At 39.3% G+C, this 21,979-nt stretch overlaps 1 protein-coding gene across 1 annotated transcript in view; it reads right to left on the bottom strand.

The window, feature by feature from the left end:
- LOC126281547 (AP-3 complex subunit beta-2) overlaps positions 1-21,979 on the bottom strand; it is a 223,057-nt gene that overhangs the window by 52,298 nt on the left and 148,780 nt on the right. The window contains exons 14-16 of the mRNA XM_049980608.1: positions 17,132-17,328; positions 10,650-10,953; positions 4,394-4,656 (exon numbers count right to left, since the gene is read on the bottom strand). Of these exons, the coding sequence (XP_049836565.1) occupies positions 4,394-4,656; positions 10,650-10,953; positions 17,132-17,328 (764 nt within the window). The remainder of the gene's footprint in view (positions 1-4,393; positions 4,657-10,649; positions 10,954-17,131; positions 17,329-21,979) is intronic.

The raw sequence follows: 21,979 nt of genomic DNA, 5'->3' as shown, positions 1-21,979 counted from the left end.
TTGTGAGCACAACCAGACATACAAAAAGACCATATCCAGATCCATCCAATAGTAAATTGTGCTGAGAGTGCAAAATATAACCTAGGTAAAAAGCTAAACACATTATTGAACAAAATACACACATAGAACAGAAAATACACTACAAAAAAACTCATGAGCACTAGTCCATAAAATAAGCATACTGTTGTGGCACACTGGTTTTTCCCTCTGTTAACTGGTAGGCTACAACATGCAATGGCACAGTGTATAATAATATGAAACATGTCCAGAGGTGATACAAAGTCGATAACCTAACAACATACAAATATTGATGGCTGCGTAATAAGTAAAGACTGAAACAAATATAAGTACGTAAAATGATGTATGCAAATTAATGAAATATATTGATGTAATGATAAAACATGAAATTTATAGTCTCAATAGAAACAGTTTCTTTCCTGTCATTGTAGGAATTTATTCACGTTTATTTCGTATACATTTTTATGTAATTTGGGAATACGTATTCATCAATTTTCTAGACCTAAAAGAAAGCAATGATAATAAGTAACCAAATGTGAAATTTATGGAAAACCTACAACTACAGACATCATCAACAAAAATTCATTTCTAGGTCACATAAATATGCATAACTTAAACTGATGATCAATAGAATCATGAATTTATTGTGTGATACCATGACCATTTGGGACACTATATCCTTTTACCAGTCTCACCCCCACTCTCCCAAAGAGGACATATGTGTAATACCAGTATGCTGCTTTGATTTTGTCTTTACTGGTTATCTGGATTCGAATACACTGAAGATTTCATTTGCAGAAAATTAATAATCTGCATTAATTCAAGCTATTATTTTGACATTGTTTACGATAGGCCTCACCAATATGCAGAATGGAGGAAACAAATTGGGTTAAAAGCTGATGTACCATCACAATTTATACATTATACAAACTTCAGGCACATGGTAGGAGTAAAATTGCTATTGTAATTATGGAGTAACTAACGATTAAAGATTCGATATTTCTAGTCATCGAAAGATGGCTATTTTTATGTTTTCAAACTAAAAAACAAATTGTATCCATAATAAAAATATGACATGATTATTTTTCAGTCATAATTAAGCATACTAATGTTTTAATTGGTGTTAATTAATGGAATTGTAATTACAACTATACAGAATGCAAAGTTTTACTTGAACAAAATTTAATTAATTGAATCTCGGCCTTTCATCAAATAAAACTAATCCCTCTGTTCACCTGAAAATGACAGGATGATTATCCTTTAAGTACGTAAAATGATGTATGCATATTAATGAAATATATTGATGTAATGATAAAACATGTAATTTATAGTCTCAATAGAAACAGATTTTTCCTGTCTTTGTAGGAATTTATTCACTTTTATTTCGTATAAATTTCTATGTAACGACTGCCCATTAAAATTGGTACACCAAGAAGAAACGCAGATGATAAACAGGTATTCATTGGACAAATATATTATACTAGAACTGACATGTTATTACATTTTCACACAATTTGGGTTCATAGGGCCTGAGAAATCAGTACCCAGAACAACCATCTCTGGCCGGCCTTGATACGCCTGGGCATTGAGTCACACAGAGCTTGGACGGTGTGTACAGGTACAGCTGCCCATGGAGCTTCAACACAATACCACTGTTGATCAAGAGTAGTGACTGGCGCATTGTGATGAGCCAGTTTCTCGGCCACCATTGGCAAGATTTTTTTTCAGTTGATGAGAGATCTGGAGAATGTGCTGGCCAGGGCAGCAGTCGAACATTTTATGTATCCATAAAGGCCCGTACAGGACCTGCAACATGCAGTCATGCATTATCCTGCTGAAATGTAGGTTTTCGCAGGGATCGAATAAAGGGTAGAGCCACGGGTCGTAACACATCTGAAATGTAACGTCCACTGTTCAAAGTGCTGTCAATGCGAACAAGAGGTGACAGACACATAACCAATGGCACCCCATACCATCACACCGGGTGACACGCCAGTATGGCGATGACGAATACTCGCTTCCAATGTGGGTTCATTGCGATGTCACAAAAATGGATGCGACCACCATGATGCTGTAAACAGGACCTGAATTCATCCAAAAAAATGACGTTTTGCCATTGTGCACCCAGGTTCGTCGTTGAGTACAACATCACAGGTGCTCCTGTCTGTGATGCAGCATCAAGGGTAACCGCAGCCATGATCTCCGAGCTGATAGTCCACGCTGTTGCAAACATTGTCGAACTGTTCGTGCAGATGGTTGTCGTCTTTCAAACGTCCCTATCTGTTGACTCAGGGATCGAGACGTCGCTGCATGATCCGTTGCAGCCATGCGGATAAGATGCTTGTCATCTCGACTGCTAGTGATACGTGGATGTGGCCGTTGGGATCCAGTATGGCGAACTGTATTACAATCGTGAACCCACCGATTCCATATTCTGCTAACAGTCATTGGATCTCGACCAACACGTGCAACAATGTCACGATACGATAAACCGCAATCGCGATAAGCTACAATCCGACCTTTATCAGAGTCGGAAACACGATGGTACACATTTCTCCTCCTTACATGAGCCATCACAACAATGTTTCACCAGGCAACGCTGGTCAACTACTGTTTCTGTATGAGAAATCGGTTGCAAACTTTCCTCATGTCAGTACATCATAGGTGTCGCCACCGGTGCCAACCTTGTGTGAATGCTCTGAAAAGGTAATCATTTGCATATCACAGTGTCTTCTTCCTGTCGGTTAAATTTCACCTCTGTAGCACGTCATCTTCGTGATGTAGCAATTTTAATGGCCAGTAGTGTAATTTGGGAAGATGTATGTAAAAGTTCTAATTATTAAACCTAAAAAGTAACATGTAGCAATGTCACTAATTGTTTAAAATCATATAAACCGAGGCAATTTGTAAGCTGCCATATTTCAGTTAGAGTTCAGTTTGATGTGAGTCATGAGACCGTGTTAAGCCAATTTTACATGTAGTTCATCGCCAAACATCTAGCATGCGAAATAAAACTCATTGTGAACATGAATACCTGGGGCTTATTTCTACCATTGCATGACTCCCAAGTGGCAATGCATTAACATCAAGATTAAGAGCAGCACCTCGGATTACACAAGATGTATTTAGTGGAGGATATCCATAATATGACGTGGTATTCTGTTTTCCTGTATTAAGCAACAATACACATCCCGAACTTCACAACAAAAAAATCATTTTTCCCCACATTATATTACAATTCCTAGCAGAACAAGCAAAAAAAGGGAAATTACAATACTATAACATGTAGAAAAAATTCGACCACTGATATAGTACTCAAAACGTACGAAGAACATACTAAACCCAAAGCCGGTAACATACTTGAAGACGTAACGCTGAAAAGATATGACAAAATTAAAGCCAAACTGACAAAAGTACCAAAAACATATATAGGCAACACATCACACAAAATAAGCAAACTGTTAAGGTATATGAAAATACAACTAGCATTTCAGAGTACCAATAACTTATAAAGTTGTGATTTGGAAAATGTGACATCTCCATCTTTTCTAATACAGGTGTATACAATACTCCCTGCAAAGATTGCAATAGTTTTTACATAAGACAACTAGGACACAGTTTTAGTATCAGATTTAAAGAACACAGGAGAGATTGCAAAAGTAACTAATCACGTTTTATATATACTTAAAATATAAAAATTCATAGAGTGAACCTAATTGAAAAATGAACAGAAAATACCTAAGGTTCAAACCATGAACATTTTGGAAGAACTATAAATTTATGCACCCACAAATAGGTATCCAAATCACATCTTAAATTAACATATGAACGTCTAACAGAAAAAATTGTCTGAAGAACTTTACTGAACAATATAAAAAGGATAGAGATGAACATGTGATAAACAATAAACATTAGGCAACATTACGATCACATGCCTACATAATGCACAATATCTCTGGCAAAAAAAATATTTCCGGCTACCTAAGATAGAATTTAATTGTGAACATAAAGCATCATTGGAATAATCTGTTATTTTACAAATGTCAAAAAATAACATGAAGTTTCTATCAAAAGTAAATTAGTGAAATATATTTAAACAACATAGTGCAGAAAAGAACATATGTTCCAAGATTATTTTTGGACATCACTCCATTAGAGGTAAATGTAATATAATTTGTATAAAATAAAATCTTTCAGTACTATTGTATAGATGTAGACTAAAATGGTGTATAAATGTAATGCCAACAAGAACACTTGGAACAGGCACAAATAAATAAGCTTTTTGTTAACTTACACAATCAAGAAGAAATAAGCAATTTGCATCTAGTTTTGCCAAAAGTATAAAGAATATGAAATAAAACTGTCATGGGATTACCTCTGGAATTTCTGTAGTTCCCTTATTCACCATCTGCAATTCAATAGTGGCCATAGATGGTGAATACAAATGGGGAGCTCTTGTGAAGCGTGCAGATACTGACAGTCCACCACCACTGACTCTATTCAGAATCTCAGTTGAATGTACTGGGATATAGCTTGCACTTGCTGGTTGTACTGTCTGTGGTGGGGTTACAGGTGTGCCAATTGGAGTGAGAAACCCTCCAAGAGATGGTGTCAGCACTGGTGTCATAGTCGGTGGCACTAAAAAACACATTTGTATATGAGACATTTCTTTTAAATTTTTGCAAATATAAATAAAAAAGTCAAATATGCACAGTTGTATTTTCTGTACTCACATAATAAGGAAATATTTATAAGGAACAGATTTCGAAAATTGTAACTGTGGTAAGATAAAACATTTGCATAAATAAAAAACAAGATGTTACAAACACTGTCTTTTGAATCAGAAGATTCATAGAAATGCAAGTGAGAGAAAAGTGTTTGAGGAAGTAAAAATATTCATGAATTACACACAAACAAAAACTAAAGAAAATGCAGAGGTAATGGTGAAGTCATACCACCTCCAAGGCTGACTTGGTTGCTATGTGTCTTTACAACAACGGATTCCTTATGGGAGTCTGCAATTTGTGAAAGGTGACTGCAATCAAAAGCATTTGCGTAGGGAGTAGTCTGTATAACAATTCACATAAACTAAAAACAAAGATTCCATGACTTACCAAGCGGGAAAGCGCTGGTAGATAGGCACAATAAAAAAACACACACAAACACACACACAAAATTTCGAGCTTTCGCAACCAGCGGTTGCTTCATCAGGAAAGAGGGAAGGAGAAGGGAAGATGAAAGGATGTGGGTTTTAAGGGAGAGGGTAAGGAGTCATTCCAATCCCGGGAGCAGAAAGACTTACCTTAGGGGGAAAAAAGGATAGGTATATACTCTCACACACACATATCCATCCATACATATACAGACACAAGCAGACATATTTAAAGGCAAAGAGTTTGAGCAGAGATGTCAGTCGAGGTGGAAGCGCAGAGGCAAAGATGATGTTGAATGACAAGTGAGGTCTGAGTGGCAGCAACTTGAAATTAGCGTAGATTGAGGCCTGGTGGATAACGAGAAGAGAGGATATATTGAAGGGCAAGTTCCCATCTCTGGAGTTTGGATAGGTTGGTGTCAGTGGGGAGTATCCAGATAACCTGGATGGTGTAACACTGTGCCAAGATGTGCTGGCCGTGCACCAAGGCATGTTTAGCCACAGGGTGATCCTCGTTACCAACAAACACTGTCTGCCTGTGTCCAATCATGCGAATGGGCAGTTTGTTGCTGGTCATTCCCACATAGAAAGCGTCACAGTGTAGGCAGGTCAGTTGGTAAACCACGTGGGTGCTTTCACACGTGGCTCTCCCTTTGATCGTGTACACCTTCCGGGTTACAGGACTGGAGTAGATGGTGGTGGGAGGGTGCATAGGACAGGTTTTACACCGGGGGCAGTTGCAAGGGTAGGAGCCAGATGGTAGGGAAGGTGGTTTGGGGATTTCATAGGGATGAACCAAGAGGTTACAAAGGTTAGGTGGACGGCGGAGACACTCTTGGTGGAGTGGGGAGGATTTCATGAAGGATGGATCTCATTTCGGGGCAGGATTTTAGGAAGTCGTATCCCTGCTGGAGAGCCACATTCAGAGTCTGATCCAGTCCCGGGAAGTATCCTGTCACAAGTGGGGCACTTTTGGGGTTCTTGTGTGAGAGGTTCTGGGTTTGAGGGGATGAGGAAGTGGATCTGGTTATTTGCTTCTGTACCAGGTCGGGAGGGTAGTTGCGGGATGTGAAAGCTGTTTTCAGGTTGTTGGTGTAATGGTTCAGGGATTCAGGACTGGAGCAGATTCGTTTGCCACGAAGGCCTCGGCTGTAGGGAATGGACCGTTTGATATGAAATGGGTGGCAGCTGTCATAATGGAGGTACTGTTGCTTGTTGGTGGGTTTGATGTGGATGGATGAGTGAAGCTGGCCATTGGACAGAAGGAGGTCAACATCAAGGAAAGTTGCATCGGATTTGGAGTAGGACCAGGTGAATCTGATGGAACCAAAGGAGTTGAGGTTGGAGAGAAAATTCTGGAGTTCTTCTTCACTGTGAGTCCAGATCATGAAGATTTCATCAATAAATCTGTACCAAACTTTGGGTTGGCAGGCTTGGGTAACCAAGAAGGCTTCCTCTAAGCGAACCATAAATAGTTTACTGCCCACAGTAAAGTGCTTTACATAAGATGCTTTACTGGGCAGCTGAAAATTAAAGCTGACTTTAACAAGAATAAGAACAATGACTGTGAACTGTTAAATCTATGGTGCTGCATCATAGGAAATTTCATTGTGGGATCTTACTTCAGCTTGGGGATGTTAAATGGAATGTGTATGCACACTTTCTTACAAACATTTACCGCTGTACAAGCAACAGTGTGTGAGGTTCCACCACGATGGCTGCCCAGCCCACTTCTCCCATGTTGCAATGTGAATAGTGAATGAAAAGTTTCCTGACCACAGTGCAGGTCAGAATGGTGTAATACAATGAAGCCTCAACTATGCCAGACGATATGTCCCATAAAATCACCACAGCATGCAACAGCATATCTTCCAATGTATTTTCATCTGTTCATCTGTCTCTCAATAGGCGCTTGTCGATTGTAAACAATTTAAGCACACACATGCGTGAAGCGTAAAACTAAGTTTTGAAAAGTAATTGTTTTGTGGGTGGCATGTCATCAGTCATTGTAAATAAAGATTGATTTCAGTTTATTTAATGTGTAGTCCATCTAATTACAATTCTGAGTAGTATTTATAAACACATTTGTCCGACAGCAGGTGGTTTACTTTAAGAAGCATTCGTGTCCAGGCGTAGACAGTTCAAGTATTATTTATTCTTTCCAGATCTAGAAACATTAACACAGTAGTTTTCATTTTCCTTGAATAGGGCTGTTTATCATTATGAAGTATGAATTACCAAATTTTCTGTTTCCGCCTTGACATGTAAGCAACAACACGGAGAGTATAAATGGAGAACTGTCTGAAGAAACTGCTAGTTTCAACAAAATCTGGAAATGTACACACATTTGAAATAGTTTTGCTAAGCACCATCCAATGTGTCACAAGCTAGCATATGCTGTAGGTTCCATATACGAAAACCATAACTGACCTTTTGTCTGTGTCACAATACGAGAGATGGAAAGTTGCTACTCATGCACACAATCATAGTTTTTGGCCATTAAGGCTTTTGTCAGCACTACACACACACACACACACACACACACACACATACATCAGCAGTCTCAGAGAGCTGAAACTATACTGTGAGCAGCAGAACCAGTGCATGATGGGAGTGGCAACTGTGTGGGGGTAAGGAGGAGGCTGGGGTGGGGAGGGATAGCACAGTGGGAGTGGCGGACAGTGAAGTGTTGCAGTTTAGACGGAGGGTAGGAGAGAAGTTGCGGAGGGGGGAGGGGGTATATAGCGGAAAGGAGAGAAATAAAAATAAAATAAAAAATATAAATAAAATAGAAAGAAACTTCCACATGGGAAAAATATATTAAAAACAAAGATTCCAAGACTTACCAAGCGGGAAAGCGCCGGTAGATAGGCACAATGAATAAAACACACAAATACACACACAGAATTTCGAGCTTTCGCAACCAGCGGCAGGAAAGAGGGAAGGAAAAGGAAAGATGAAAGGATGTGGGTTTTAAGGGAGAGGGTAAGGAGTCATTCCAATCCCGGGAGCGGAAGACGCTTTCCCGCTTGGTAAGTCTTGGAATCTTTGTTTTTAATATAAAATAAAAATAAAAGAAATTAAAAGACTGGGTGTGGCAGTGAAACAATGGCTATGTAGTGCTGGAATGGGAAGTAGGGGTGGGGGAGGGAGGGGGGGGGGGGGCACTTGATGGGTGAGGACAGTGAGCAACGAAGGTTGAGGCCAGGAGGGTTACGGGAACGTAAGATGTATTGCAGGGAAAGTTCCCACCTGCACAACTCAGAAAAGCTGGTGTTGGTGGGAAGGATCCATATGGCACAGGCTGTGATACAGTCATTGAGATGAGGGGTATCATGTTTATGCAGTGTGTTCAGCTACAGGGTGGTCCACTGGTTTTCTGGCCACAGTTTGTCAGCTTTAGGCAAATGCCCTTTTATAAATGTCCTGGCAACTTTGTGTGTTTGCCTGGCCGACATCATTAATTCCATAAATTATCTGGGAGTACGCATTAGGAGTGATTTAAAATGGAATGATCATATAAAGTTGATCGTCGGTAAAGCAGATGCCAGACTGAGATTCATTGGAAGAATCCTAAGGAAATGCAATCCGACAACAAAGGAAGTAGGTTACAGTACACTTGTTCGCCCAATGCTTGAATACTGCTCAGCAGTGTGGGATCCGCACCAGGTAGGGTTGATAGAAGAGATAGAGAAGATCCAACGGAGAGCAGCGCGCTTCGTTACAGGATCATTTAGTAATTGCGAAAGCGTTACGGAGATGATAGATAAACTCCAGTGGAAGACTCTGCAGGAGAGACGCTCAGTAGCTCGGTACGGGCTTTTGTTAAAGTTTCGAGAACATACCTTCACCGAAGAGTCAAGCAGTATATTGCTCCCTCCTACGTATATCTCGCGAAGAGACCATGAGGATAAAATCAGAGAGATTAGAGCCCACACAGAAGCATACCGACAATCCTTCTTTCCACGTACAATACGAGACTGGAATAGAAGGGAGAACCGATAGAGGTACTCAGGGTACCCTCCGCCACACACCGTCAGGTGGCTTGCGGAGTACGGATGTAGATGTAGATGTAGATTCTGCATTTTACAACATTCCTTGGTTGTTTATAACCTGATTCCTATATGATATGTACAAAAGGAAGCAGCAGCGTACTTTTCCCCATTCTGTGCTGCTATAACTTATGCAAAAGTGTAATATTATCAAATCCTTTTGCTGAATCAAGTAAAATACTTATAGATTTCAGCATACATTTAGCTTGATAATGCTTCACAAGCAACAGAATAAATTTCAGAAAGTATTTTCACTCTGTAGCAGAGTGTACAATGCCTGGCAGATTAAAACTGTGCACTCAACACAGAATTGAACCTTTGTCTTTCACAGATGAGTGCTCTATTGACTAAGATATCCAAGTACAATTATGCCACGCCCTAAATCAAATAAAGTAATATGGATTTGTTGGAATGTAATTCAGATTGTCTGTATTGTAGACTTCTTGGTAGATGTACCATTTTGTTCCAGGCGGCCTTTAAATGTCTGCAGTGCAGGTAAAACAACATCTATAAATCTTTGTTTGGCATTTAGGAAAATGACACTTTTTTTTAAATTGCTCATTTTTCTCATACTGTGCCACTCAACTAAAACCATCTTACAAATACATTATTTGTTTTAGTAATACTGTTTCACTGTGAAACTTCCTGGCCGATTAAAACTGTGTGCTGGACCCAGACTCAAACTCGGGATCTTTGCCTTTTACGAGCAAGTGTTCTACCAACTGAACTACCCAAGCACGACTCACAACCCATCCTCACAGCTTCAGGTACCTCGTCTCCTAACTTCCAAACATCACAGAAGCTCTCCTGCAAACCTTGCAAGTCTAGCATTCCTGGAAGAAAGAATATCGTGGAGATGTGGCTTAGCCAAAGGCTGGGGGATGTACCCAGAATGAAATTTTCATTCTGCATTGTAGTGTGCACTGATATAAAACTTGCTGATATGAAACTTCCCTGTACTTGAATTGAAAAGTACTCTGTCTGGATCAATCTGAACTTTTGCGCAAGTCTTCCTTCACACACACACACACACACACACACACACACACACACAGAGAGAGAGAGAGAGAGAGAGAGAGAGATTGGGGGGGGGGGGGGGACTATTACCCAGGATTTTTCATAATCCAAAATTATATTTCAGAGGTGCTCTGCAGATAAAAATTGCGTCAGTGGAGTAACTTTACCTGTTTATAAAATACATAGGGTGGGAGGGGTCTATTAAAGAAACAAGTGAGAATGTGAAAAGTATGTAAAGGAGAATAATCAGGAACATTTGTCACATTCTGGTAATATGTATTCTACGATGAGCTAAGCAAAGAATTCTCACAGCTATCTTTTCTAGAATGTTGAAATAATACTATTTCTTTGAATTTTAAACTGAAAGTTGTTCACCCAAACCCAAAAACATGACTGTAACATGTTCATACCTTCATCCAGTTCAAGTAGCAGATCTAAATTGGACTTCTGTTTAGGTGTATCATTAGGTTTTTCCTTTGCTTGCTTCTTTGATACTGCATTTTTAAGGGGTTTCACTGGTTCATCTTCTTCCTCTTCTGATTCTTCATCAGAGCTCAAACTATCATTATCCTCTTCCTCTTCTTCATTTTCCTCCTCCTCTTCCTCCTCATCACTGCCACTATCATCAGAATCATCTGTATGATTTTTCTTTTTAGCTGTTTGCCTCACCTCCAGCTTCCTTGGTGTTTCACCCTTGTGTTGCTTTCCCTTAACCTTAAACAAGAAAATTGCCTGAATAATGATATTCTATTAAACACTCTTAATCAATAAGAAATAAACTGTAAAATATGTCCAAACAGACCTATCCCAATTTAATTCATGCCATTATACACTTACTTTGAAAGATTTGAAGATGTCTGTGCAAATAAAATTCTACATTTTCATGAGTGGAATTTATTTCTGGTAACATAAATAAGGAAATGACATACCTGCCAATAAAATAACAGCCAATGAAATGGAAATGAGGCATCACACTTTCATTGGCAGTACCCCTTCATCTGTTGGCATGTCTGCCTCTCAAATGTGAAATAGTTTTTGATAAGTATGAAGATGATTCAGATGAGCAAGAATGATGTCAGATACATAGCCCAAGATACATGGCAGAAGGCTCAGATGAAAAATGGAACATCAGAGAGGCAAACATGGCTGTGGAAAAGGATTTTGTTTGTGGCAACATGGAATATATAACGGTTGAATGACGGGGAAAAAAAAGTTTTTTCCAGGAGTTGGAAATGTGTTTAAAAAAAATTGGGGGGGGGGGGGGGGAGAAAATATGGGAGAATATATTCATTTCTACAATGGTATCTGGAAGGTAGAGTGGGCCAAGATAAGTGTGTCAATAGAAGGCCACAAAAAGCATATTAAGAACATTAATGATTGGGTACAAACAAATGAAAGAATTTATCCAAGTACAGACATGAGAGCATGGACATGGGCAGTGTATGCCCTAACAAATGACACTGATAACAAAATCAAACACATTTAATGAGGAAATGACAAATGCCCTGAAAAAGAAAGTCTCAAAAGGAAATAGTCCTTATGGGAGATTTTGAAGGAGGAATAGATTCAGGGGCGGATGATGAAATAGTGGGAAGATACAGAGAAGAAATTGTAGATTAACATGGCAAAAGAATAGTAATGACATGCACTGCACTGGAATTGAAATTTTTAAATGGTTCTGACCACATAAATGGATACGTAAATACATATGGGAGAGTGACCCAAGAATGATGACTACATCATAAAAAAGAAAATCTAGAATTAGGGTGAGTGACGTAAGGATATACAGAGGCCCGGAATGTGGCTCTGACCACTTTCTGCTTGGAGCAAAGTTTATCTTTACACCATGAAGGAAAACTACCTCACGAAGAAAGCGCTGCTATTAAAATTTTGAATGCTATTAAATATAATATAAATAATTTCAAAGATGAAAGCATGAAATTTCTTTATAAAATAAGATTAGCTAGAAAGCTGCAAAGTTTTGATGAAGGTGGAAATCCTGAAGAGAAATACCATACATTTAAAAAATGCCATCATGAAGCAGCTTGTGAAGCACTGGGTCAACATAACAAAAAAAAAAGGCAAAGGACAGAGTGGTGGATGAAAAACATAGTGGAAAGGATAAAAGTGAAGAAGAAAACGTATAGTAGTTGGCTGGGCACAAGGGACCCACAGTATAGAAAAAAAAGTATGCAAAAGTAAACAAGAGACTAAAAAAGAAATTATTTATAAGAAAAATGAGATATGGGATAAGATATGTGAGAAGACAGACAGACATATTGGGAGGGGTGTATAAAAACAGCTGACACCTTAACAATAGTGAAGCATTTAGAGGAGATGTGAAAGAAGGGACAAATATCACAGTTACTGATATCGGAGAATGAGAAATCATTTCAAAATACTGACAACTGAAGAGAGAACTGGGTATTAGAACACAGAAATGGATTTCTAGAATTAATTATCTGTGGGAAATTTAGATTCATAACTACAGCAGAAGTTGGAAGATCTATGAAAGAAATGGTAAATCTCCCAGATCAAGAAAGATACGGGTTAGTACAGTATGTTATGGGAATGTGTTATGGGAATTTTTGGCCAATATGTTTAACATATGTATGTATGTTAGAAGGAAAAGTGTGCAAAGATTAGAATTTGGAATATGTAAGGCTGACTTATAAGAAAGGTAGTATGAAGTTACACAGAAATTATCATGGAATCAGTTTTACAAACTCTGTTGATAGATTGTATGGTCGGGTCCTAAAAATCAGGATGTTGATGAGACATGGATTCCAGAAGAAAAGATTTTGTAATAACAATATTTTTACTTTACAACAACTAACGGCAAAGAGACTGGAGAGGAGTATGATTAACAGTTTAGTGTTCATGGATCTTGAGAAGGTGTTTGACACAGTGTTGCTGATGAAACTGAAGTCCTGAGTGGGACTCAGCTCGAGAATACACATGTTAGGATTATACATAACCCACACAAGTCTGCAGGGTATGAGACGAAAGTGTGGAATAAAATTTCAGAATTACAAAAGGACTGAAACAAGGATGCTGCTTATCTTCTGAATTGTTTAAAATTTACATCCAGAAAGCCTTAGACCTGGGAGTAGGAAATATGCAGGAATAGGCAATCAGGTAACAAAGGATAACCACTTTTACAACTTGCTCTTCTCTGATGTTCAGATTGTGTTGGCAAGTGAAGAAGATGATACATGCTTTATAATAAGAAAATTATTAGAATAATATGAAGTGGCAACTGAAAGCAGATTTTCAAAAGACTGAATAACTGTACAGCGGAGAAAATATAGGAAACAAATAGAGGCTCAGCACTTCAAGACATGCAAAAATTTAAATATTTGATTGGCATCCTATTGGAAGACGGAACAAGTAGTTGGAAAATACAGCAACAAGTAGTCAACTGGAAACCAGCAATTCACAAGTTAAACCCTCTTCTAAGATGAGTTGAAAGGTAAAGAAGACACTTTATAGAAGTTTTTTAAAGCCTATGGGCTTACGGAGGTTACAGAAATGGACTACCTTAGAAGATCTTATAGAACATCTCAGTGAGACAATGTCAGAAATACAATGATAAGAGAAATGGCTCAGGGTCAAGAAATCATCACAAATAGAATAAAAGAATAGAAACTCATCTGGTATGGACATACAATGTGAATGACAGATGACCTAAGGTCGTCTGGTTAGATGGGATCTAGAAGTCCATGAGAAAAAGAGAAACAGAACAAGACAAGACAAGACAAGGAAGCATAAAAAGATATAAACTAATGGTGACATATGTGGGATGTGGCAACAGCTACATGAACAGGAGAGACAGAAGGATGATATCAGTTTGGTATCACGTGGGCACTGGTTGAGATAGAGGTTGGCAGCAAATGGATCACATACCCGGAAATTTGCACAGAGCATAACTTAATCATAGCTAATACTTGGTTCAAGAATCATAAAAGAAGGTTGTATACATGCAAGAATCATGGAGATACTACAAGGTATCAGATAGATTATATAATGGTAAGACAGAGATTTAGAAATCAGGTTTTAAATTGTAAGACATTTTCAGGGGCAGATGTGGACTCTGACCACAATCTATTGGTTATGAACTGTAGGTTAAAACTGAAGAAACTGCAAAAAGGTGGGAATTTAAGGACATGGGACCTGGATAAACTGGAAGAACCAGAGGTTGTACAGAGTTTCAAGGAGAGCATAAGGGAACAACTGGAAGGAATGGGGGAAAGAAACACAGTAGAAGAAGAATGGGTAGCTCTGAGGGATGAAGTAGTGAAGGCAGCAGAGGATAAAGTAGGTAAAAAGACGAGGGCTAGTAGAAATCCTTGGGTGACAGAAGAAATATTGAATTTAATTGATGAAAGGAGAAAATATAAAAATGCACTAAATGAAGCAGGCAAAAAGGATACAAACGTCTCAAAAATGAGATCGACAGGAAGTGCAAAATGGTTAAGCACGGATGGCTAGAGGACAAATGTAAGGATGTAGAGGTTTATCTCACTAGGGGTAAGATAGATACTGCCTACAGGAAAATTAAAGAGACCTTTGGAGAAAACAGAGAAACTTGTATGAATATCAAGAGCTCAGATGGAATCCCAGTTCTAAGCAAAGAAGGGAAGGTGGAAAGGTGGAAGGAGTATATAGAGGGTTTATACAGGGGTGATGTACTTGAGGACAATATTATGGAAATGGAAGAGGATGTAGATGAAGACGAAATGGGAGATACGATACTGCATGAAGAGTTTGACAGAGCAATGAAAGACCTGAGTCGAAAAAAGGCCCCTGGAGTAGACAACATTCCATTAGAACTACTGACAACCTTGAGAAAGCCAGTCCTGACAAAACTCTACCATCTGGTGAGCAAGATGTATGAGACAGGCAAAATACCACCAGACTTCAAGAAGAATATAATAATTCCAATCCCAAAGAAAGCAGGTGTTGACAGATTTGAAAATTACCAAACTATCAATTTAATAAGTCACAGCTGCAAAATACTAACGCGAATTATTTACAGACGAATGGAAAAACTGGTAGAAGCAGACCTTGGGGAAGATCAGTTTGGATCCCGCACAAATGTTGGAACACCTGAGGCAATACTAACCTTACGACTTATCTTAGAAGAAAGATTAAGAAAAAGGCAAACCTACATTTCTAGCATTTGTAGACTTAGAGGCAGCTTTTGACAATGTTAACTGGAATACTCTCTTTCAAATTCTGAAGGTGGCACGGATGAAATACAGGGAGCGTAAGGCTATTTACAATTTGTACAGAAACCAGATGGCAGTTATAAGAGTCGAGGGGCATGAAAGGGAAGCAGTGGTTAGGAAGGGAGTGAGACAGGGTTGTAGCCTCTCCCCGATGTTATTCAATCTGTATATTGATCAAGCAGTAAAGGAAACAAAAGAAAAATTCGGAGTAGGTATTAAAATCCATGGAGAAGAAATAAAAACTTTGAGGTTCGCCGATGACATTGTAATTCTGTCAGAGACAGCAAAGGACTTGGAAGAGCAGTTGAACGGAGTGGACAGTGTCTTGAAAAGAGGATATAAGATAACGAGGATAATGGAATGTAGTCAAACTAAATTGGGTGATGCTGAGGGAATTAGATTAGGAAATGAGACACTTAAAGTAGTAAAGGAGTTTTACTATTTAGGGAGTAAAATAACTGGTGATGGTCGAAGTAGAGAGGATATAAAATGTAGACTGGCAATGGCAAGGAAAGCGTTTCTCAAGAAGAGAAATTTGTTAACATCGAGTATAGATGTAAGTGTCAGGAAGTCGTTTCTGAAAGTATTTGTATGGAGTGTAGCCATGTATGGAAGTGAAACATGGACGATAACTAGTTTGGACAAGAAGAGAATAGAAGCTTTCGAAATGTGGTGCTACAGAAGAATGCTGAAGATAAGGTGGATAGATCACGTAACTAATGAGGAGGTATTGAATAGGATTTGGGAGAAGAGAAGTTTGCGGCACAACTTGACTAGAAGAAGGGATCGGTTGGTAAGACATGTTTTGAGGCATCAAGGGATCACAAATTTAGCATTAGAGGGCAGCATGGAGGGTAAAAATCGTAGAGGGAGACCAAGAGATGAATACACTAAGCAGATTCAGAAGGATGTAGGTTGCAGTAGCTACTGGGAGATCAAGAAGCTTGCACAGGATAGAGTAGCATGGAGTGCTGCATCAAACCAGTCTCAGGACTGAAGACAACAACAATAACAACAACAACAACAACAACAACAAATGGTTCTGAAAGCCTGTAACTGTGAAAACAATAGGTTCATTTATAAATAACTCATCTGCTACCAGTCACAATTTGCTTTATTTTATTTTTCGCATGACGTGTATCAGGAAATGATTCCCATTTTCAGGTGTGTTTTTTGTGTGTTTGTTATGCCATTTCTATGTGATGATGTCGACGTGTGACAGTCTGCTTCATTTCATTCGCTTTAGTGCAATAAATAAGAAAAAACACGATTTTTAGTGGCTTGTCAATCTTTTTGTGAACTTAGCGGCAAAATTTAGAAGAATTTGTACTTACAGTTTCCTTATGGTCCATTTGTGCAGAGTCTAACTTACATTAAACATCACACACAAGGATGGAAATCCAATACATCCCATAGTCAACTTTATAAATATCCCAGCATACAAACCCAGGTACTTTGATTAAGGTGAAATAAACACATTATTAAGGATGTATGTATTACAAGGAAGAAGGAAAACATAATTGCAATGGCCAAGCAAGCAACAAAGAGGGAGGAAACAGATCCACAACAAAGAAATAGACTGGTCAAGTGATGATAAGAACATTAATGCTACTTATTGTAAAACAAAAATTTATTATTCTATTTAGTATAATTTTACTAACGGTGTCACTGGATTTTTCTGAGTCATCAGTTGACTTATCACTTTCTTCCTCTTCACTACCCTCCTCCTCGTCACTAGCCTCTTCCTCACTTCTTTCTTCGTCATCTTCTTCTTCTTCCACCTCCTCTTCCACCTCCTCCTCCTCATCATCATCATGATCATCATCTTCTTCACTGCTTCCATCCGCCTCATCTGATTCTAGAGCATAAAAACAACTCCATAAGTCATTAGATAGGCAAGCTTTAACATCGTTTTCTTTGCATTTGCCTCACCTGTGGCAAGGCCTGCTAATAATGTGCAAGCCTGAGCCAATTTGGTTTTCCCAGCTCTGCTCCAGAAAAAACAACTGACAAATTGTTAAAATATGGTCATGCGTAAAACAAAATTTATACAATTCACTGCTGGATGGTGCTGAAAACTTGACTAATTTTACTTACATTAAATGTCTATCTGTGAAATGTGTACATTTTACAGTGTGTGTGTGTGTGTAACCAAGTGGTACGTGGTAATAGGTAATAATGGTAATTATTTTTTCTTTTTTTGTATTCCACTCCTCTCATTTTAACTTAGGCTCAGGCAGTGGTGAGACCAGTTACGTAAACTACTCCACAGTACTTGTGGTTGGCTACCACACAATTATGTTGAGCTAGGGACACCACCATGGTATTGCTGAGCGAGAGGCACAACTTTCTACCACAAATTCCCCAATGACAAGACTGGGTGCCATCACGTGAGGTACACAAGAGGGTCAGTGCGGTAGCTACTGCAACAGAGTGTTGCTCTCTTGCCTGTCAGCTTCCTTACCCTCTGGATGTGTCCACCAGTCCTGCCTATTGAGGGTGAAATGCTCTTTTCGTACCATGTGCAGTTCACTCTGTGTCTGTAGGCAGTTTTCATGAACCTTAGTGGTAGTTTTTGGGAATCAAACCCAATTTTTCCCTGAATCCTGGCAATTATCATTTTACGTGTAGGAAAAACACCCCAGTTGCCCATCTGCTACCATCCTGACATGAAGAATCTGGTGTATAGAAATGGGATCTTTACCACCATTAGATCCAAATCAATATTTTCCCGCCGATCCTATGTGCTGGCAAACATAGCGACGCCTTGATGTTTGCTGCCGCAAGTCACTTAGCTGTCTGCACTGTTTGCACTAGATGTGCCTTCGGGCGCATGAGACGAATAGTTAGACCATGATGGTCTAATCAAGCATGCAAGCACACTATATGGCTGCACACTGCTACATTGCGTCCCACTCCGGAGCAAGCTGCTGGCAGTAGAAAAAGCGCCAAAGCAGATGCCGCTGGTGCTGCCACTTTCGTGCACTGCCGCCTCCGCCACCATGTGATGTAAGTGTTGCTGCAATGTGTTCTGCTAGCTAACAACTCCGGTGAACTTCTGCCGAGGGATCTTTCCGCCAACAAGAATAGAGCGAGACCTTTTTTTCTGTTTACATCTGCTCGGTCTTAGTCCCAATTTTGTAACCATGCCTGATTTACATCCTCCTCAACCAGCAGAAAGGACCGAATTGGCAACTGATGCTGCAACTGCCGCCCTGATTGAGCCCGATGGCTTGAAAAAAAAAAAAAAAAATTGAGCTCCAGGAGTAAATTACATGATAACTCGTGAACATGAAGACAGAGCTGCTGAAAATGTGGCAACTGTGGGCAATTCAAAGGACACTAAAGTTGAAACAGGAAAATTAGTACAGTCAGTACACCTCCAGCCATAACTTTTGTACCTTCTTTTGCTGGAAATCCAGGCAAAAATGTTACAACATTTTTGCAAAGTGTCAGAGACATGGGATGTATATGCGCATGGCCAGACCATCTTTTATTAGATGTTACTAAGCTGAAGCTTTCGGGCGATGCATGAACTTATAATGAATCACTAGACGCCCACTTTTGAAGTCTTGGCAAATGGGTTAGCAGGGTACTACTCTGACAAGTTTGGTGTTAGCTATTACCATGATCAGTTGTCCATCCTTAGGCAGAAAGCAGGGAGGACTTTGAAGCATTTGCGGACAGAATTAGGGCAGCATCTTGTTGCATGTATGATCTCTGAAGTGATAATACACATAATGAAGTATTAATCAAAAAGGCTGAAATGAGGACAATTGATGTATTCATATAAGGAATTAATCCATATTTAAGGAGTGAGGTAGAGGTAGCCTCCCCCACCTCCTTGCATGAAGCACTCAGACTTCGTCTATTACTTGAGGAAGTGGGAAGATTTGTATCGTCACAAGTGCACCAGCAAAACATGCCATGTGTTTAATGACATGAACTGCCAGAGATTCGGGAAGCCCAACCGTATGGCTGAGCGCTGCTGGGCTTCCTGCTGTAAGAAATGCCATACTGTCTGACACAAATAGCATCATTGCCCGCAAAATATGTGGCCAAATTCCCCCAAGAGGAATGTGCCAGCAAGCAACAAGAGAAATAATCAATTGAGCAGGACCATTACTCCATGGGGAAACGAGTGTGGGCCAGGTTCTGCCACCCACCCTTGCCCCCCATGAAATACGTAAACCCTATAAAATGGGGAGAACCCACTGAGGTGGCAAATTTAGTTTTACAGGGGAAGCTCAGAGGGAAGAATGTCAAAATTCTTGTGGATACCAGATCTCAGATTAGTGTTCTAATTCTGTCTAGTAATGACAATCATGTCCTAAAACCGCCACGCTACAATATAAATGGACTTGGAGATGAGATGATCATTCCTGCAGGCACCTGTACTATTGGTTGCTGAAGAGAAAAAGTATGTCTTTCGTATGGAAGTAGTGAGAAAATGAACATGAGATTTTGATATCATCCTGGGGAATGATTTCATAACAGGCTATCAGTCTGTGTTAGATTATAAGACATGCATTGTTCGCTTCAGTGATACAGACCACCATCTAGACAGTGAGCAAGTGTCTCAGTCACGAGAACCTGTGAAAGGGGACCTACATTACAAGCTCCAACTGAACCGCATACATAGGTGTTGCAAACTATCATGCCTGTTACAATTAGTGGTGGAATGGAAACAGTTCTCTGGATTGAAGTCAAAGACCACGAAGATCAGACTTTCTGGTCAACCTGCTTGCCTAGAATGACTTTCTTGACAGGTTGCAAGTCCATGTTAAGGGATGTCTCAGTAGACCCAAAGTAAAACGGGGCAGGTTTCAAATACCTGGGTATGCTGACAATTTTGGTCAATGGGACATAGAAATCCCACATAGCAAAATGCTAGCCAGTGGCTAAGAAGTTATGCAAACAGAAGTTTCTAAGCAGAAACAATGTCAAGACAAAAGATGTAAGAAGTTACCTGTGAGGAAAGTTTACACACTATTCCCTTCAATAACAAATTAGTTGAAAGAAAAGTTGGCCATTTGCCAGAGCCAGAAAAAATCTTTTGTATCCAGTTTGAGAGAAATATGCGTGGTTATTTGAGGAAAGGCAATATTTACCAGCGACTGGCGTACAACTCAAAATTCCTATGGGAGATAGTGGATCAATTGTACAGAAGAAGTATTGCTTACCTCATGAATTGCAATCTGTTGTTGAAGACACAATTCAACAGCAATTGGTTGCAGCGATAATTCAACCCTCTGCAAGTCTGTGGGGCAGTCCAATTGCCATTGTGCCAAAGAAAAGAAAAAATCAACTAATTGGGGAGAAAACCTATAGGTTAAGAAATGTACTGTCTAGACTACAAAGTGCACAATTGAGTTTAAAACACAATTGAGTTTGCACAGTCACAGGTTCAGTACCTGGGGCGTATCATTAGTTCACATGGAGTTAAGCAAGGTCCTAGACTGACTGGAGCAGTGGATAATTTTTCAACCCCAAGAGATCTTAAAGAATAACAATCTTTCCTAGGTTTACTCAACTATTATAACCATTTTGTGCAGAATTATGCCACAACAGCAAAGACTTTAACAAAATTACTACAGAAAGATGCAATATTTGAATGGACAGATGAGTGTGAAGTAACAATAAGGAAAGCTAAAATATAACTAGTCCACCTTTACTAATATATCCACATTTTGAAAAACCTTTTATTCTTTTGACAGACGTGTCAGATTACACTGTTGGAGGTGTTTTAAGTTAGGAATATAATGGTGATGAAAGACCAATTGGTTGCATCTCTAGGCAGATGAACTTAGCAGAAAAAAATATGTACTACCAAGAATGAGTTGCCAGCTCTCATGTTTGGAGTAAATGACTTTAAAGGTGTTACCTGTATGGGTGTAAGTTCACTGTGGTCACAGACCATGCTGCTATACATTAAGATTAAAAGATTCCAGTAGCCGCTTGACTAATGGTCATTATAATCGTCAGAATAGGATTACACAAAACACAGTAATTTCTTAGCCACACAAAAACAGCCAGCATGCAACAACAAATGTGCTACACTCCCTTAGTACAGACCTGGTGATATGGTATTGCTCCGAAATCCCATGGTAAAAAAGGGATGAACTAAGAAGTTCACTCCTCGATATGAGGACCCCTTCCCTCTATTGCACATCATCTCCCCAGTGAATGCCGAAATTCAGTTACTTGATCGTACTAGAATAGCACACTTTGATTGGCTAAAGCCTTGCCGTGGATCAGCTGTGCCTCCTCAAGCAGCACCACTTGCTTCTACCCCTAAAGTTGCTTCCAACAGGTAAACGTGTCGCCACAACAAAGCAGAAAAAGAATAAAGATAGGGTGATACCAGCATATTGTCGCTATGGTTTAAGAAACAAAAATCCACACGCCCTGTGGTCCAGGGACCAAATGAGAAGGATGCAGTGATAAGAATACCACAATGGAATAAAAAAGACAAGAATCATTTACTTATTTGTTTGTATCTATAAAAT

The sequence above is a fragment of the Schistocerca gregaria genome, chromosome 7, assembly GCF_023897955.1.
Source record: "Schistocerca gregaria isolate iqSchGreg1 chromosome 7, iqSchGreg1.2, whole genome shotgun sequence".
NCBI lineage: Eukaryota > Metazoa > Arthropoda > Insecta > Orthoptera > Acrididae > Schistocerca > Schistocerca gregaria.
The sequence above is the reverse complement of the archived record's forward strand: the minus strand, read 5'-3'. Positions and strand labels throughout refer to the sequence as shown.